This window comes from Bubalus bubalis, chromosome 12 (assembly GCF_019923935.1).
Source record: "Bubalus bubalis isolate 160015118507 breed Murrah chromosome 12, NDDB_SH_1, whole genome shotgun sequence".
Lineage (NCBI taxonomy): Eukaryota > Metazoa > Chordata > Mammalia > Artiodactyla > Bovidae > Bubalus > Bubalus bubalis.
The window spans coordinates 621753-639672 of record NC_059168.1 but is presented as its reverse complement, the minus strand read 5'-3'; the positions used below and the strand labels follow the sequence as shown (position 1 = coordinate 639672).

General features: G+C 47.9%; 1 protein-coding gene across 9 annotated transcripts in view; it reads right to left on the bottom strand.

Moving 5' to 3' along the window:
- Positions 1–3224: 3224 nt before the first annotated feature.
- The window catches only part of LOC123328382 (extensin), a 35359-nt gene continuing 20663 nt past the window's right edge, over positions 3225–17920 (bottom strand). For 2 of the 9 annotated variants that reach the window (XM_044925570.2, XM_045162178.1), the window contains 2 exons: positions 10862–10968; positions 3225–5196 (listed from right to left, as the gene is read on the bottom strand). In XM_044925570.2, coding sequence (XP_044781505.2) covers positions 4414–5196; positions 10862–10942 — 864 coding nt within the window. In that variant the 5' untranslated portion in view covers positions 10943–10968 and the 3' untranslated portion in view covers positions 3225–4413. Of the gene's footprint in view, positions 5197–10861; positions 10969–11075; positions 11757–14621; positions 14938–17920 lie in introns of those variants that run through there. The other 7 variants (XM_044925574.2, XM_045162179.1, XM_044925572.2 and 4 more) reach the window with 6 other exon arrangements.

The following is a 17920-nucleotide window of genomic DNA, read 5'->3' as shown; positions in this document are numbered from 1 at the left end:
CAGTGTCTGTAAGAGTCCCTCCCTGCTTTGCTGTCCTCTGGCTGTAGCCTCAGTGCCTTATGCGGGGGAGAGACAGAAAGACCATCTCCCTGGTGTCTCTTCATTAAAGGCACTAATTCCATTCATAAGGGCTCCACCCTCGTGACCTAATCACCTCCCATAGGATCACCTCCTAACACCACGGCATAGGGTGTTTAGGCTTGGAAGCACGCATTTGGAGGGGATATATTCAATTCATAGCCTGGGCAATTAGGCACTGTTAGTGCTCACTGCCTTGGCACTCAGCTTCTGAGTTAACCCAGAATCTTCCAGGAAAGGTGGAACAGACAGGACAAACAGATCTAGCCCTGATGGGAGAAAAACAGAACCTCCTGGGATCGGCTGGGAGAGCAGAGAGGACTCAGTGAACTGCTCAAGGCTACCCCCACTATATCTCATCTCCATGTTCATCCCCCAGGAAGCAGGGATTCTGTCAGTGGTATTAAGGATAAGAATGCCAAGAGTCCCCTGCAAATGCAATAGGCCACTAGGATAAGCAGGAATTGGCTTCTTAGGAGCATCAAGGGCTTTGAGTGTGGCCTGGGCAACAGGTTGGGGGCAGGGCAGTCCAGTTCTCTCCTCCCAACTCTGCTGCTCTGTCATCCCTGGGAAGGGGGGTAGGAGGGTGGTCTTCATTCATGAAATTTGTCAAAGTATCTGCTCAAAGGGTCATTGTGCATATCTGAAGAGGAAATCCACTTACAATGTCCAACACAGCTGCTTCTATCATCACCATTGCAACCTACAAGAGGCTCTTAGCTCCAATTCTAATTCCACAAATGTGCCAGGTGCCTGTGACAAATGCTTCCTGAGAACGAAGTTCACTCCAAAGGTTGTCTCCCTCTGCTGGTTCTATCAAAGTTTATCCTCAAGACTTCACATCAGCATTGGAGACCCCTGCTTTTCTGGAGGCCAGATGCATGGGAGGAGGGGCTGGACCGGCACACGGCCTGCATCATTGGAGCCCGGTTTGCCAGTAGGCCGTAATCCATCTTGTTTTTTCCATCAACGTCCTCAGGATTAAATTTGTGATTTTTCACTAATGAATGACAGCCAAATAGTACCTGGACCCATGCCTCCTCCAAGACCACATCTCCTGTTCCTGCAGTTTCTTTAGGCTGTATTTCTTTGCTTAGTGGAAGTGGGAGTTCTAACTCACCAGGAAAATAAGCTTTGTCTTTGGAGACGATCTGCCTGGAGTTCTGGATTTTTCACTTTCGTCTCTAGGTGAGAAGCAGCTCTGGCCAAGTTCCCCCTCTTTAAAGGCATCCGTCCAGACATGTGTCCCCCAGCCTGGCTCTTAGAGGAGCATGAGGGAAATGGCATGAAGGTTCTGGAAGACATATGGCCTGGGAGCGGGGGTGAGTTTGAGGCTGCAGCACTTCACTCATCTGCTTCATTTGCTGCATTTTGAGGGGGTTTTCTGTTTCTGTTTTTGGTGTTTTGCTTTGTTTTTGTTCTACCTTGCCAAGTGGCTGGTGAGGATCTTAGTTCTCTGACCAGGGATTGAACTTGGGCCTTTATCAGTATAAGCGCTGAATCCTAACTACTGGACCTACCACCAGGGAATTCCTGAGTTTTAAATAAGAGTGTTAAACACACACACACATTTTAAAATCCCCACACCCCATCCACTTCTCATTTTACAGGTAATAAATGGGTGATGGACAGGGGCAATCTGCAATGGCAACAGTTAAAACACCAGCCCCCAGACCCATAACCAGTGGTCTGAGCACAGTGCTTGACAGCCTTGGGAAAGGACCTCAAACACCCAACCGGGAGCATCTTGGATCAGAGCTGCTCCATTGTGCATTCTTAAAGATTTCCCGATGTAGAAGAAAAATGTATCTACACCAGTCAAGTCCTCTCGTAGCTGCTATTGTTCAGTTGCGAAGACATGTCCCAACTCTTTGCAACCCCTTGGACTGCAGCTCACCAGTCTCCTCTGTCCTCCACCATCACTCAGAGCTTGTTCAAATTCACGTCCATTGAGTCAGTGATGCCATCTAACCATCTCATCCTCTGTCACCCCCTTTTCCTTTTGCCTTCAATCTTCCCCAGCATCAGGATCTTTTCCAATAAGTCAGCTCTTCGCATCAGGTGGCCAAAGTATTAGAGCTTCAGCATCAGCCCTTTCAATGAATATTCAGGGCTGATTTCCTTTAGGATTGACTGGTTTGAACTCCTTGCTGTCCAAGGGACTCTCGAGAATCTTCTCCAGCACCACAGTTCAAAAGCATCAATTCTTTGGCACTCCACCTTCTTTAGCTGTGGATTCTGACATTTTTTGTACCTTCACTTGGAGACCAGGAGTCCTTTATTAGATAAACCAGAGACAGAAAGCAGACCAGGTATCTAGAGGCCAGATACTATTCCCATATGTGTTCATTTGACCTGCACAGCATCATCATTTTTTTTAATTAATATGTTGTTGACACTGAAAGATCAGGCATTTTTGCATTTTAAAAAATCTAGTTTATCTTGTGGGGGTGGTGGGGCTCAGACCATCTGGCAACCATGGCTCTCATTTTTCCGTGGTGAGGACCGGCCAGAGCCAAGTGGCTTCATTCCTTCGAAAGAGGTCAAGAGTGCCACATGCCCTCAGCTCCGCACCCCAACTGACAGCTGCCCTCTGTGCCCACCAGCACCTGTCTGCCTGTTGGGATGTGAGCTCACATCCCAGAAGCAGACTTTGGAGTCTGGTCCTCTCAATACATATCCCTCTCTGGCTTCAGTCCCACATCCTCACCTCTATGCCCATCTAGTTGCTCCTTGGAGCAGAAACAGAAAAGCACGTTGGGCGAGCATCTAGAATGCAGACGATGCTCTGCTGGCCTCACGGTTCTGTCATGTGATACAGCAGGACAAGGGAGTGAATTGTTGATAAGATTAACAACGGGTTTGTTGGGACTTGCCTGGCAGCCCAGTGGTTAAGGCTCCCCACCCAACCTAAATGTCCATCAACAGAGGAATGGATGAAGAAGATGTGGTACATATATACAAAGGAATATTACTCCGCCATTTAAAAGAATGAAATAATGCTGTTTGCAGCAACATGGATGGACCTAGAGAGTGTCATACTGAGTGAAATAAGTCAGCAGAGAAGGAGAAATATCCTATGACATCCAGGAATCTAAAAAGAAATGATAAAAATGAACTTACAAAACAGGAACAGACTCACAGACTTCAAGAATGAGCTTATGTTTCCCAGCAGGGGAAGGATGATGGGAAGGGATTAGAGAGTTTGGGGTAGACCTGTATACACACTGCTGTATTTAAAATGGATAACAAATAAGGACCTACTGTATAGCACATGGAATTCTGCTCAATGTTATGTGGCAGCCTGGATGAGAGGGGAGTTTGGGGGAGAATGGATACACATATATGTATGGCTGAGTTCCTTTGCTCGTTACCTGAAACTATTACAACGTTGTTGATGGGCTATACCACAAGACAAAATTAAAGGTTTTTTTTAAAAAGACTCCTCATTTCCAATGCAAGGGGCACAGGTTTGGTCCCTGGTGGGGCAACTAAGATCCCACAAGTCACAAGGTACAACCAAACAACTAAAAATAAATTTTCAAATATTAAAAAAGATGAAGAATTCGTCCTCAAAGCCAGCCCACTTGGGAGTTTCAGATCTGTTTCCAGGCTGGATTTTAACAAAACATGATGTGCTTCCTATCTAATGAGAGTACAATTTCAAGGGAGGAATTATCCAATAAAGCTCTCCAACACTTTTCATCCCAAAGAGAGAAGACTCCCCCAACGCCAAGGATAAGACATTCCAGTATGAGTGTGGAGGGAGAAACCCTTCCAGAAAACCTTCCTGGCCGGGCACAGGGGGCAGAGAGGCCAGGCAGTGAAAGGGAAAACCTGTCATCACGCACAGTCCTGCAGGAAACCACACAGCCTCCTGGCTGTGCCAAGCTTGGATTAACCTATCATGTCCTGAATGCACATCAGAAACAAAGGCGGGCTTTGCCTTTGCTTCTCCCTTTCCACTCCCTTCCAGCTGTCTTCCATGACACAAGCCCACGAGTGTGGGGTCCAGGCCTCTCTCCTCAGCACCACCCGTGGCGACCCCGTTCTCCGTGATAAAAACACCCAGTGTTTCTCCTTTGCGTGTGTGCCCTCCTCGGGCATTTGCACTTTCCTAAACACTTCCTGGAAAAAATTCCTTGGTGGGATAAAGCACTATGCACACCGTGGCTTCAGTGGGTTTTAAGATCTGGGAACCTTGGTGGCATTTTAGGAGGAACTCCAACAGGAAAAGCAGATAATGGCGCTGTCTCAGATTGAAGCCTGAGTGGAAGAGGATGAGCGGGACCCACGTCTGCTTAGTGGCTTCTGTCTCCACTTCCACTCCACCCCTCAGGGGTTCATCAGAGTCTGAGGGTTTCCCAAATGTGACTTGAAGACCTCTGCAGCGAAGTCTTGCCCGTATGTGGCGTGAGGGTGTTGGCGGTGACGGTGGTGCTGGCCTGGGCAGCGCTGGTGACGATGGCGTGTGGTGTGCAGCGGTGGCGCTGGTGACGGGAACGTGGCTGGAGGCGATGCTGGTGACGGTGCTGGCACTGGCGGCCACGGCGGCACTGCTGACGGGGGCAACGGTGGGGCGTGGGTTGGGGGTGGCAGTAGTGACGTGATCACGGTGGTGGTGGTGGCACTAGAGTCCGTGCTTGTGACTGCAGTGACCATAGTAGTACTGGGGGTTTTGATCACAGTGTCAGCGGTGATCTGGCGATGGTGCTGGTGATCTGGCGATGGTGCTGGTGATCTGGTGATGGTGGTGGTGATCTGGTGATGGTGGCGGTGATCTGGAGATGGTGCTGGTGATCTGGTGATGGTGGTGGTGATCTGGTGATGGTGGCGGTGATCTGGAGATGGTGGCGGTGATCTGGTGATGGTGGCGGTGATCTGGAGATGGTGGCGGTGATCTGGTGATGGTGGCGGTGATCTGGAGATGGTGGCGGTGATCTGGTGATGGTGGTGGTGATCTGGCGATGGTGGCGGTGATCTGGTGATGGTGGTGGTGATCTGGCGATGGTGGTGGGGTTGTGTGTGCCATGGCTTTGGTGGAGCTGATGCTGTGGTGATGAGGTGGTGATCTGGTGATGGAGGTGTTGCACCATCTGTAGTAACAGACAAACAATCCTATTGGAACAAAGGGTTTATTATAATTATGTCAATTTTAGGTACTGTGGTAAGGAAAATAAGAAGGTAAACACCTTGTTGAAAAGCGTCTTCCTATTCTTTTGTTGGAGCCCATCTCAAGCACTGAAGATCCCTGAGCTGTTCCAGGGCGGGGAGTGGTGTTTCAGCAGGCACTGTGATACTCACAACACAGGGCAACCAGGAAAGGCACTCCTGATTCAATGAGTGCCTTCCGCCCAAAGGGCAGCCACCATTCAGACATTCCCTCCCCGGAGACAAGGCTTCAAGAGGTGAGCCTGCAGCCGAGGGGCAGGAAGAGTCATAACCATGTGTCAAGCTGGAGCAGCAGGCCAGGAACCGTGCTGAAGACTCAGCCTACTTCAGAGGGACCTGATTCAACAAGGACAGAGGTGGCTGGCAGACTCTCTACTGCACTGTTCTGTGTCCCAAAAAGTAAACACTTATGTATTAGGGTCAATAAGACATAACCTAGCAGCCAAGAAAGGCTCACCCATAAAGAAGACTGAGCGTTGAAAAACTGATGCTCTGTGGTGCTGGGGAAGACTTGAGAGTCCCTTGGACAGCAAGATCAAACCAGTCTACCCTAAAGGAAATCAACCCTGAACATTCATTGGAAGGACTGATGCTGAAGCTGAAGTTCTACTACTTTGGCCACCTCATGGGAAGAGCTGACTCATTGGAAGAGACCCTGATGCTGGGAAAGATCAAAGGCAGGAGGAGAAGGGGACGACCGAGGATGAGATGGCTGGATGGCATCATCGACTCAATGGACGTGAGTCTGAGCAAACTCCAGGAGATAGTGAAAAACAGGGATAATGAAAACTGAAGCCTGGTGTGCTGCAATCCATGGGGTCGCAAAGAGCCGGACACAGCTGAGTGACTGAACAACAAAGCAACCAACTGAGGCAGCATGCCAGGGCCCTGTATACAAAACTGCACCTGTTAATAATTTTAAGTTAAGCTGGGATTTTTTTGTAATTTGTTTTGATTTCAACTGCTCAGGCAGAGAAGGCAATGGCACCCCACTCCAGTACTCCTGCCTGGAAAATCCCATGGACGGAGGAGCCTGGTAGGCTGCAGTCCATGGGGTCGCTACGAGTCGGACACGACTGAGCGACTTCACTTTCACTTTTCACTTTCATGCACTGGAGAAGGAAATGGCAACCTACTCCAGTGTCCTTGCCTGGAGAATCCCAGGGACAGGGGAGCCTGGTGGGCTGCTGTGTATGGGGTCACACAGAGTCAGACATGACTGAAGTGACTTAGCAGCAGCAGCAGCAACTGCTCAGGACAAGGCATGTGCCTGGGCATAGAATGGGTGCTTCACATTTTGGATGAGTGACTCTGGAGTCTGAACTTGACACAGTTCCCTATGAGTCAACTGCCCTTTAAACCAGAGGCTCCCAGCTACCCGCACCCTCAAGTACAGATACCAGCCCCAGCCTCCCATCGCCCACTCCTGAGCCCACTGATTCAAATGCTAATCTCAACTGAAAACACCCACACACACAGCCAGAAATAACACTTTATCTGAGCATCCCATGGCCAGTCAAGATGACACATAAAATTAACCATCACACCATCCCTAGGCCATTGAATGCTGTCCAGCTGTTAAAAGAAATTATTTAGATGTGAGCATATTTATGTGGAAAGATGCTCATGAAACATACATTTTTAAAAAAGAAACTTGGCCATAAAAATATGTATATTAGCATTCCTATTGCGTTGTATGAGATGTGCATATATTTATGTTCAAGTGTGAATAGAAAAATATTTGGAAGGATAGTCAACAAATTATTAATCATGGTGACAGCAAGAGAAGATTTCAGGGTGATTTTTTACTTTATAAATGAAGCTATTGATTCTTTTGTTACTAGCATATACTATTTGAAAGTGAAACTTAAAAATTATCCACTGTTTGAAAAATAAACAGTGATGTTTGGGTTCACTGAGTGCTATGGACTTAGCTATCATAAATAGGGAGGGATTTTTATTTCCAGTAAAAAGAGATTATTCATAGCAATTATTGATACATACCTGAGCAAAACCCCAAAGACCCTCTTGTACACATGTGTAAGGAAGCAGACACAAGAGTGTGTGCTACAGCTTGGCTTGAAGGCAGAAGGGTGGGATCAAGCCAGTGTCCAAGGACGGCCCAGTGGAGATGTCAAAGAACACGGCTTGTTCAGCGGTTAAAGTCTTGCTCACTAGATCAAGCTCTTAGATACACACAACAGTGATGAATCTTTAAAAAACAAACAAACAAACAAAAAAAAAAAACCTCCATCTACCAAGAATTCTTGCCAGAGAAATGGACCCTCTAGCCCAGCCTTTACAAGAACATCCATTGGTTGGGAAAACAATGGTAGGTAAGGTTTACCATGGTCTGTATGTTTGCGTCCCCCACAAAATTCATATGTTGAAAACCTCATGTCCAAGGTGATGGTATAAGGAGGTGGGACTTTGGAGTGATTTGGTCCAGAGGGCAGAGCCCTCAAAAATGGGATCAGTGCCCTCATAAGGAAGGCCCCACTTTGCTGGTGGCTCAGTGCTAAAGAGTCTGCCTGTGATACAGAAGACCTGGATTTGACCCTTGGGTCAGGAAGAGCCCCTGGAGAAGGGAATGGCAACCACTCCAGTATTCTTGCCTGGAGAACCCCATGGACACAGGAGCCTGGTAGGCTACAGTCTATGGGGCCACAGAGAGTCAGACATCACTAACTAACACACACACACACACACACACAGGAAGCCCCACAGAGCTCCTCTGCCCTTGCACCATGTGAGGACAGGCGATGCCTGCGGCACAGAAGCACGCCCTCCCCTGGGCTCGCCGGCCCTCTGATCTCAGACTTCAGGCCCCAGATCCACGTCTAAGCAGCTCAGGCTGCAGAGTTGCCTTACAGCAGCCTGAGTGGACCAAGACAGGGTTCTCTGATGGCCCCCAGAAGACAAAGGAACCTCAGAATGTTCTCCAGGCAAGTGATCTGGCTTCCTCATGCTTGTAGCACAAAAAAAATAAAATAAAATAAAAAATGCAGGAGAAGGTAGATAAACAACAAGGTCCTACTGTACAGCACAGAGAACTATATTCAATATCCTATGATAGCCAAAATGGAAAACAATACGGTAAAGAATGTGTGTGTATGTATATATACATATATATATGTAAAACTGAATCACTTGGCTGTACAACAGCAATTAACACATTGTAAATCAACTACGCTTTAATAAAAAATTGTTTTAAATGCAAGAAAAGCAGTCCTCCATACATAGGGGCTCTGACTCAAACATACCAACTCGAAGACATTTTTGAGATAATTGGGGAAATCTAATTCTGGAGTGGGTGTTCGATGATGAGGAATAGTTGCTAACTTTATTACACTGAAGAGCAGCTTTCTCGTTCTGTTTTTCCAAAGTCTGTGCATTTGAGCACTGCATATACACAGCCATCAGGGCGAAACAGCTGTGTATATATCTCACCACAGGGTGACCCGGCTGTGGTATCAAACACCTCAGCAGAGAGGAAGGAAAGAATTATAAGGAAATCCAGTGAAATCATATCAGCCACCAATGCTGTGACAGAAGACGGTCTTTCAGTGCAAACTTCTGTACTCCTTTGGCTATGTAGGTGAACTGCGGGCAGAAGTGTAAGAAGCGGGCTGGAAGGAAACACGTCAGAACCGAAGGTGGCATCTCGTGGGACAGAGACGAGCCTGGGGCAGTGGGCAGAGAGCCCCACCTGAGTCCTCGTTCCTCTCGCCTCATAGGCAGGGACTTCCCTGGTGGTTCAGTGGTTCAGAATGCACCCTCCGCTTCAGGGCACACGGGCTCAATCCCTAGCCAGGGAACTAAGATCCCTCATGCCAGGAAGCAACCAAGCCTGTGTGCTACACGGAGAGAGAAGCCACAACAAAGAGCCCACCTGCCGCAACCAAGGCCTGGTGCAGCCAGAAATGAGTAAACTTTAAAATTAATTAATTTTTAAAAAGCAGCCACTTAGGGCAATAATGACAAAATAGTTCTAACTACCCACTCTGCATGCTGTGATCACAGACATTTATGAGTCCTCTATATGTCTGCATATTTTTTAAATTTTTTAAAAATAAAAATGTGTCACCTGAAAAAAAAATGCACAAGTTGAGAGTTATGTTTTATTCCGCAGACTTTCTGAGGACTTCAAACTCAGGACACAGCACCTCAGGTAATGCTGAGAAAACTGTTACAAAGAGGCAAAGCAAGGGAGCTAGAATATATAGGCTATTGTTCAGTTGCTCAGTCATGTCCAACTCTTTGCCATTCCATGGACTGCAGCGCGCCAGGCCTCCCAGTCCTTCACTATCTTTCCAAGTCTGCTCAAACTCATGTCCACTGAGTCGGTGATGCCATCCAGCCATCTCCTCCTCTGTCCTCCCCTTCTCCTCCTGCCCTCTATCTGTCCCAGCATCAGAGGCTTTTCCAGTGAGTCGGCGCTTCACAACAGGTGGCCAAACTATTGGAGTATCAGTTCTTCCAGTGAATATCAGAGTTGATTTCCTTTAGGAATAACTGGTTTATCTCCAAGTTTTTGCAACAGAAGACTAAGTGTTTGGAACATCAAAAGATGAGTGTTACTAAGGGAAAACCAAATATCTTAAGAAATTTAGCCCTTTTCTATGTATGGGAAGATGCAAGAGTCTGGGCTCACTCAAGTCATTCCTGTGACTGCGCCTCAGCTCTCTGGGGCCAGCATCCTGTGCTTTCTCATCCTGAGTCCCCTCAGGGCTCACCATCCCAGTGGTTGTAATGTGAAGGTTTGATGGCTGGAACATCTTTGTTTAATGGTATGGCAGCTGATATTTTAGTTCCCAAATGGTTTTAAAATATAAGTCAAAGAAAGGTAAAAGCAAGAGCTTGCGGAACTCATCGAAAGAAACATCCCACAGAGACCTGAGAACCCAGCTCAGGGAGCGGGTGTGGGAGCCAGGCACCTGACTTTGCAGGTGACATGGGCTTCGGCGGGCACTGACCGCCAGACTGCCGTGAACCCTGGAGCACCATGTGGGTGCGGAACCCCACACAGGCGTGTGACACAAATACGGTGACAGACCCTGAGAAGCCCAGACAGTTGGCTATGCTGCTCAGACATGAATGAAGGGGCCCAGAGAAAGGATTTTGCAGCCGGACCTCCAGGGCTGGGGGAGCATAGGGACTTACCTCTTTAGGATGAACAGCATTTCTTACAATACTGATTAGCATTTAAAAGCACCATACATTTAGCCTATTAAAAAACTGTCAGGTCCCTACTCTTTGCCAGGCACTCAAGTACCATAAAATAGTGGCTGATGCCAGGGTACACAGCTAGGCATTGTCCCAGCTGGCCAAACCTGTCCCAGGAAGCCCCAAACTGGGTGTTCAGCATCTTCACCCCTCCCGTGGTATTGGCAATGGGGCATCGCCGTGCTAGCAGGGGCCCCAGTTCATCCTCACCAAGCACTGGGACCCAGGCTTGCCACATGGAGACCCCAACTATTATTACAGGCGTGTCCTCCAAGGTCCCCCCCACTTCTGTCCTTGGGAACTGCCCTGAGTGTCCTGATTTAAGAAGGTCTGCCTTCCCTGCGGGTCTGGGGTGGGTCCCACATAGCCTTGTCCCAAATCTCACCTCTCTGACATAAGGCTCTTCTTCAGTTTCTACAGCAAGAACATCCTCAGAGAGAGGACAAAGGCATCCAGGAGATTCCATGGAAGGAACAGTGAAGAATTACTGCTCTAAAAAGAAAGAGGGAGAAGGGGGGAAATGTCTTAGTGGATTAAGGACACCCAAAATAAAGCTGGTGAGAGAGCAAATCCTACCTGGGATAATATGAGATGCTGACCTTTTATTTTTTAGAATTTATTTGTCTGCTCCAGGTCTGAGTTGTGGCACGCGGAATTTTTGATCTTCATTGCAGCATGTGAACTCTTAGTTGAATCATGTGGTTGTATCTAGTTCCCTGACCAGGGATCGAAACTGGGCCCCCTGTGTTGGGAACATGTAGTCTTAGCCACTGAACAGCCGGGGACGTCCCGTAATGTTAACCTCTTTTTTAGTGCTTTGTTAATTTCCACATTTGGAAGGTGGGTATCACTTTTATCATCAGAAAATGTAAGTCTAAAAAATATTTAAAGACTTAGCAACTCAAAGTGAGTGGAGTACTTTTGGGGACAATCAGATTTCACCTATTCTTCATTCATAACATCTTGACGTGGAACAGGGATTGAAATTCTGGCTACCCACATAGAGTCAAGTGCTGGCAAAATTGTATTTGGGAGATGGATATCATCATGTGTAGCAAATGAGGCTAACCAGTTCAAGGTTATGCAAACATCTCCGACCCACTGGGAGCATTCAGTGATGGAGCCCTAGCCAAATGGGAAGAAATGTTTTCAACTGTGTAGAGTAATCACAGCTGGAATGACCACATTCTGATTGCTTTAACAATAGCCATCTTTTCCAATTTTATTTTTTAATATTTAATTATTTGGCTGCACCAGGTCTTAGATGCAGTATAGGAATCTTTGTTCTTAGTTGTGGCAGGCAGGACCTTTTAGCAGCAGCATACAAAATCTTCAGTTGCAGCATATGAACTCTTAGTTGAGGCATGTGGGATCTAGTTCCATGTCCAGGGATCTTGCATTGGGAGCTTGAACTCTTAACCACTGGACCACCAGGGAAGTCCCTCTTCTTTGATTTAAATCAGCAAATGCAAATGTGAAAATGTCCACACCTCAGCCCTGTAAGTATAAGGATGAGCCTCAAGAAAATCCACAAAAGTGGTTCTGTGCTGAAATGGAGACAAAAGTTTTGCTTTTGACCTTTGTGGGTGGCTTAACTGCTGGCCCTCTGCTGCCCACCCTCCCTCTGAAAGTAGTCCTCAGTTTGCCTTCTCCGAAGCAGTCGGGGGTCCCCAGCTTGTGCTTTATCTGCTATCTGATGGTGCTGAGTTAAGGGTTTGGATTGGTGAGCCCAAGAAGAAGGAAGCAAGTTCGGGGGCAGAGGTACCAGGATGCTATGGCTTTGGGAAATGGAGTGATTTTTTTTAAGGTATAAACCAGAAAGACTGATTAATTCACACTAACCTGAGCTAATTAGTAAAATGCAAAAATAGTCTTGCATAATTCACACAAACTAAGTGATTCAGGACAGGTTCTCTCTGATTATTCATCCTGCATACACAGACTGGTGGGCAGCAGCCACATGACACCCACCCCTCAGGGAAAACTCAGGGAAAGAAGCAGGATCCTTGTCTAGTCTGCCAGCCTCCAAAGTAGCCACCTCCTCCCAGCGTCCCACACCCCTGCAGAAGGCAAACCTGAAGGTGAGAAGAAATAGTATAAACGTAACTACACCTTAATTACAGAGTGGAAAAAAAACCCCCAACCTTGAGGGTTGTTTCATTTCCTGCTAGTTTCTTGGGTTTCTAACAGTTCCTGGTACAAGGTAACTGCTCAATAAATACTCAAATAAATTAATCAGTGAATGAAGTTGCCAAAATAACTTATGCTTTATAAAGTATACGAAAGCACTATTCCATTCCAAAGAAAAGTGACCATAATTAAGATGACATCAACTTAAATGGACATGAGGATCAAAAACCACATGCTTCCATCATCATTTGAAAATCACCCAGAAGCATCTAGTACAAGTCTGGAGCCTAAGCCACACCTCCTCCAGCCACCTCTCTCTGCTGTGTCCACCCCTTGCTCCTCTCTCCATCTGCCCATGTGTCCTGGCTGGGAGCCTTGCTTTCACCCCAGCTTCCTCTGCCCTCTGCACCACCCACATCAAATCTACCACCCAGTCACTCACTCCTGCCTCCCAGTTCACCCTCCCTGAAGCTAACCTCATGCTCCCCAGCCTCTGCGGTCCCTTCCACGGGCAATGCTCCTGCACTCCGCTGCACAGAGTGCAGTGTTTAGCTATTGTTTAGTCGCTCAGGCATGTCTGACTCTTTGCGACCCCATGGACTGTAGCCTGCCAGGCTCCTCTGTCCATGGAATTTCCCAGGCAAGAATACTGGAGTGGGTTGCCGTTCCCTTCTCCAGTTGATCTTCCCAACCCAGGGATTGAACCCACATCTCTTGTGTCTCGTGCATTGGCAGGTGGATTCTTTACCGCTAGCGCCACCTGGGACACAGGGCTTGCTACAACTCAAATTGGGCCACATAACCCCTTCTCCAACTTCCCTCAACCTTCTGTTGATAAGATGGGTCTAGATAGATCCCTCAACAACACACAAGTCAAGCACTCAGCATGGATTTTTACCTACGTGATCCCTCACAATGTCCCAAACGTGGGTCCAACCTCTGCCGCCTCTAATAGTTGAGAGAGCTGAGATGGAGGAGAGATAACAAAGAGGGGGTCACAGGGTTCCCCCAAAGTAAGGCAGTTCTGTTGAAAAAGTTGAACTCAGAATTAAATAATAAAAAACATAGACTCTCCTCTAAATCAGCCATCCATGCCCCCATGTAAATATGAATCATGTGGCAATTATGAAATGGTAATAATAATCAGTGATGTTGGGCTATTGGAAAACTGTGTTAGGGAGATCATCCATGAAAATTCCCATCATTGCTCTCTTCAGGACTTCTAAGCCTCATATCAACCATGTCAGAGTTCCCTGTTGACTGCAGTTGGGGACCCAGAGGAATAAGATGGGCCTCCAAGGAGTCTTTCTTAGAAGCTCTCATTTAAAACACTACTCCAACACACCTGGGTGATACTATACTATGCCAAGCCACTGTTAGAGACGGAATGTTTGTGTTCCCCCACCCCCAGTTTAGAATCTGCCCACCAGTGCAGGAGACACAAGAGACGTGGGTTCTATCTCTGGGTCAGGAAGATCCCCTGGAGAAGGAAATGGCAACCCACTCCAGTACTCTTGCCTGGAGAATCCCATGGACAGAGGAGCCTGGTGGGCTACAGTCCATGAGGTCACGAGCAGTTGAACACAACCGAGCAACTGAGCACACAAACTCCCAACTTAAGATGCTGATGTTCCAAACCCCAGTGTGACAGGTTTTGGAGGTGGGGGTCTTTGGGAGGTGATTAAGTTTGGATCAGGTCATCAAGTGGTGCCCTCATGATGATCCCTTACAAGAAGAGGAAGAGACAGGAGAGCCCCATCTGTCTGCCTCCTCCCTCCCCTCTCCTGCTGCCTCTTCCTCCATTTTTCTCTCCCTCTTCTTCTTGCCCTCCTTCTTCTTTTCCTCCTCCTCTTCCTTCTTCCTCTTCTCCCTCACCTCCCACCCTCGTCCTCATTCTCTCCATTCCTCTCTCCTTCCCCTCCTCCCCCTCCTCTTCCTTCTTCTTCCTTGCCCCTTCCACTCTCTCTTTCCCCTCTCCCTTCCCCATCAACCCTCCCCTCCCCACTAGCACACACCAAGAAAAGGCCACACGAGGATGCAGCAGGAAGACAGTCATCTTCAAGTAGGGAACAGAGTCCCCATCAGGAAAAGAATTTGCTGGCACCTTGATCTTGACTTCTCAGTCTTCAGAAGCATGAGAAATAAATGTGTGTTGCCTAACCTATGTCTATGGTATTTTGTTATGGCAGCCCTGACTGACTAAGAAAGCAACTGAGATCTCCTTTAGAAACTTGAATAACACTTAACCAGAAAAAGTCAACAAAACGTTATGACAACATTCTGAGCCATCTCTGGCATCCCCGCCTCCGTTCCCCACCCCCACCTCCCTCTGTGAGCATAAGTGGTTACCAAATATTTTCAAACTGCATTTTCCCTATTGAACAAGAAAAACACAAATACCATACTTAAAATACTACAATTGTCTTTACCAGGCACCATCATTTTAAGAAAACAATAGTTCTTCCCTTTACATACAGATTATGTTTTTTCCTACAGGAAAAAAAGAAGACACCGAATTTTACACACAAAGTTAGCTTTAAGGTAGACAAATGGTGCCATTCAGATTCCAAGCACTTGATCCGTGACAGTTCTGACCCATAAAGTCTGTATAAAAAGATGAAAATGACTTTCCCCTGTGCCCAGGGCCACCATAAAGTTTTCAAGGTCATAAAGATCTCCTCTTGTGACTGTATTAGATTTCTATGTCAGACCATTTGGGATATCAAATTATCCCAAACCAAACAGCTTAAGATAACACTCATTGGTCCACTTACAGCTCATTAGGTGAGATGTCCATGGCTGACATTGGTTGGGTTCCCTGCCCAGGGTCTTCCAAGACTGAAATCACATGCAGAATGTGTGCCTTCTTTTCTGGAGGTGCTAGCAAAGAGTCAAGCTCATTCTGGTGGTTGAATGACTGAGGTTGTAGGACTGACATCCCTGTTTCTTTCCTGGTTATCGGCCAGGGGTCACTATCTGCTCTAAGAGGCCAGCTGCATTCCCTGCCACACAGCCGCCTCTATCTTTAAAACCAGCAAAAGTTGAGTCCCTCTCACATCAAATCTTTCTTCTAAGGCTTCATTTGTTTAAGCCAGGCTTACCCAGGTTGATCTCCTTTCCCTAGTGTGAAAGTGTTAGTCGCTCAGTTGTATCTGACTTTTTGCAAACCCATGGACTGTAGCCTGCCAGGCTCCTCTGTCCATGGAACTCTCCAGGCAAGAATACTGGAGTGGGTAATCATTCCCTTCTCCAGTGGATCTTCCTGACCCAGGGATCAAACCCTGATCTCTGGCATACAGGCAGATTCTTTGCTATCTGAGCCACCAGGGAAGCCCCAAAGTCAACTGATTACAGACCTTAATTACATCTGCAGAATCCCTTCACAGAAAAACACCTAGGTTGGTGTTTGATTGAAGAGCTGGGAGAAAGTGCGTGGTAGGGGTAGGGGGTGGGGGCGGGGGCGGGGGCAGGGAGGGAGCGAGGGATCTTGGGAGCCATCTTTGGATTCCACCTACCACAATGCCTTGGCTTTTGCTCACCAGCCTCATTATCTTCTTTATTCACAAAGAGCAGGAAAAGATTTCTTACTTCTAATTATTTCCACATGCCAGAAAATGAATCATTTTGGAACTGACAATCTATTCTGTGGCCAAATTGGCGAAATTTCAGAGACCAAAATAAAACCCAGCCTACTCTGAAACCTGTTTGTGCAGGCTCAGGGGTAAAGTCTCTCATCAGCTATTAGCACCATCAGAAGACCCTAAGCACCCCTAACTATCAAGTGGTGCCCCGGGGAACCACAGGGGCCTGCAGCAGGTGGGCCTGATCTCTGGTCTGACCCCCACTCATGCTCTTAGCAGGAGCTCTGGTGTCTAAATCCTCACCTCTCAAAATGTAGTCCTGCCTGCCCAAAAACTGGGCCAACCTGTGAGCTTAGAGGAAATGTGGACTCTCGGGCCCCATCCCTGATCTGCAGAAACAGTCTCTGCCTTTCGACAAGATTCTGGAGAATCGATGTGCAGAGTTGAGTTTGAGGAGCCCTGGTGTAAACTACACGCCCAAGGACCAGAAATAACTCATTCTGCAAAACCCTGCAAAGACCGAACATGTTACCCCCTCCCCATCCAAGTCCACTTGGTCCCTGCACTGACTGAGCCTTTATAATGACTTCCATCCATGCTGCATCCAGCCACGCGAGGGGAATCTCATGATTCAAGCAGTGATTCCCTAAAATCACTCCCATCTCTCTGAATAACTCTTTCCTTGGGTGCCCAATTCTCTGCCTGGTTTTCCCTGCCAGATACCCAAGAAGTACCCACAGTTGGGAGGGCTTCGATTTTTCAACTGTAGCCCCAACCTGAGAGGCTCACTGGAGTCACTCATGGACCTGACAGAGGGACCCCCACCCCACCACCTTGAATGTTACCCGCCTCTGTGTTGCAGCCGCGGGCACCAACACTTAGTGAACTGGCTCACAGCTTATTGGCCGGCACTGGTCACATGTCCTACTCCCCTTCCCGCCCCGAACAGCTACGGGCCGGAAATGCCTGCCATCCACACCGGAAGTGAAGCGCTCCAACCATTCAGGCTCACATAGCTTGCGTGCCCACTGTTGGGAAAGGCTGATGGAGACTGTGTGAATGGCCCCCTGAAGTCCCCTTGCAGCCACCCCACTTCTCTTTCTCAGGGCACTCTGGGGCCCTTTGCTATCGGCAGGTTTTCTGACAGGCGATGTGGGTGCCAGGTGCCACGTGGCCTCAGCACTCAGTGCCAGCACCAACTTGCTCTCCCCACTCTCTGGGCTCCTTCTGGGCCTTGGAAAGGCCTGGATTGACCTTCAGGTTTCTTATTTCCCCAGGCAGCAGGAAGTTGGGGCTTCCCTGGCAGAACTCAGAGCTGCTGGGCTGGGGAAGTCTTGTGGCTTTCTGAGGGATTTCCCCCAGCCAGCAGGTCCCAGAACCTGGGTCTCCAGGTTTGTCTTCATCAGACACACTCATTCTGCCAGGTTCCAAAGAGCGCAAGCTGCTGCGGGCTGGGAAAGGGGCTGCATCTTGATGCCTTTCCTTAGAGTGGGGGTGGTTTTCAACAAGTCACTTAACCTTCTTGGGCCTTATTTCCTGGTGTGTAACGAGAAGGCCTTCATAGCATCTCCCTCCAAGACTAGGGGGAGAGAGAAGACGAATAAGGATTAGGAGAAGATTAAGGGTTGTAAGGACTAAAGGTATGACCGTCACTACCCAACTCCTCATGCTGCACACTTGCTGGCACACCTTTTGCATCCTGGATGCCCGTGATTGTGAACGGCCCTAAGCAC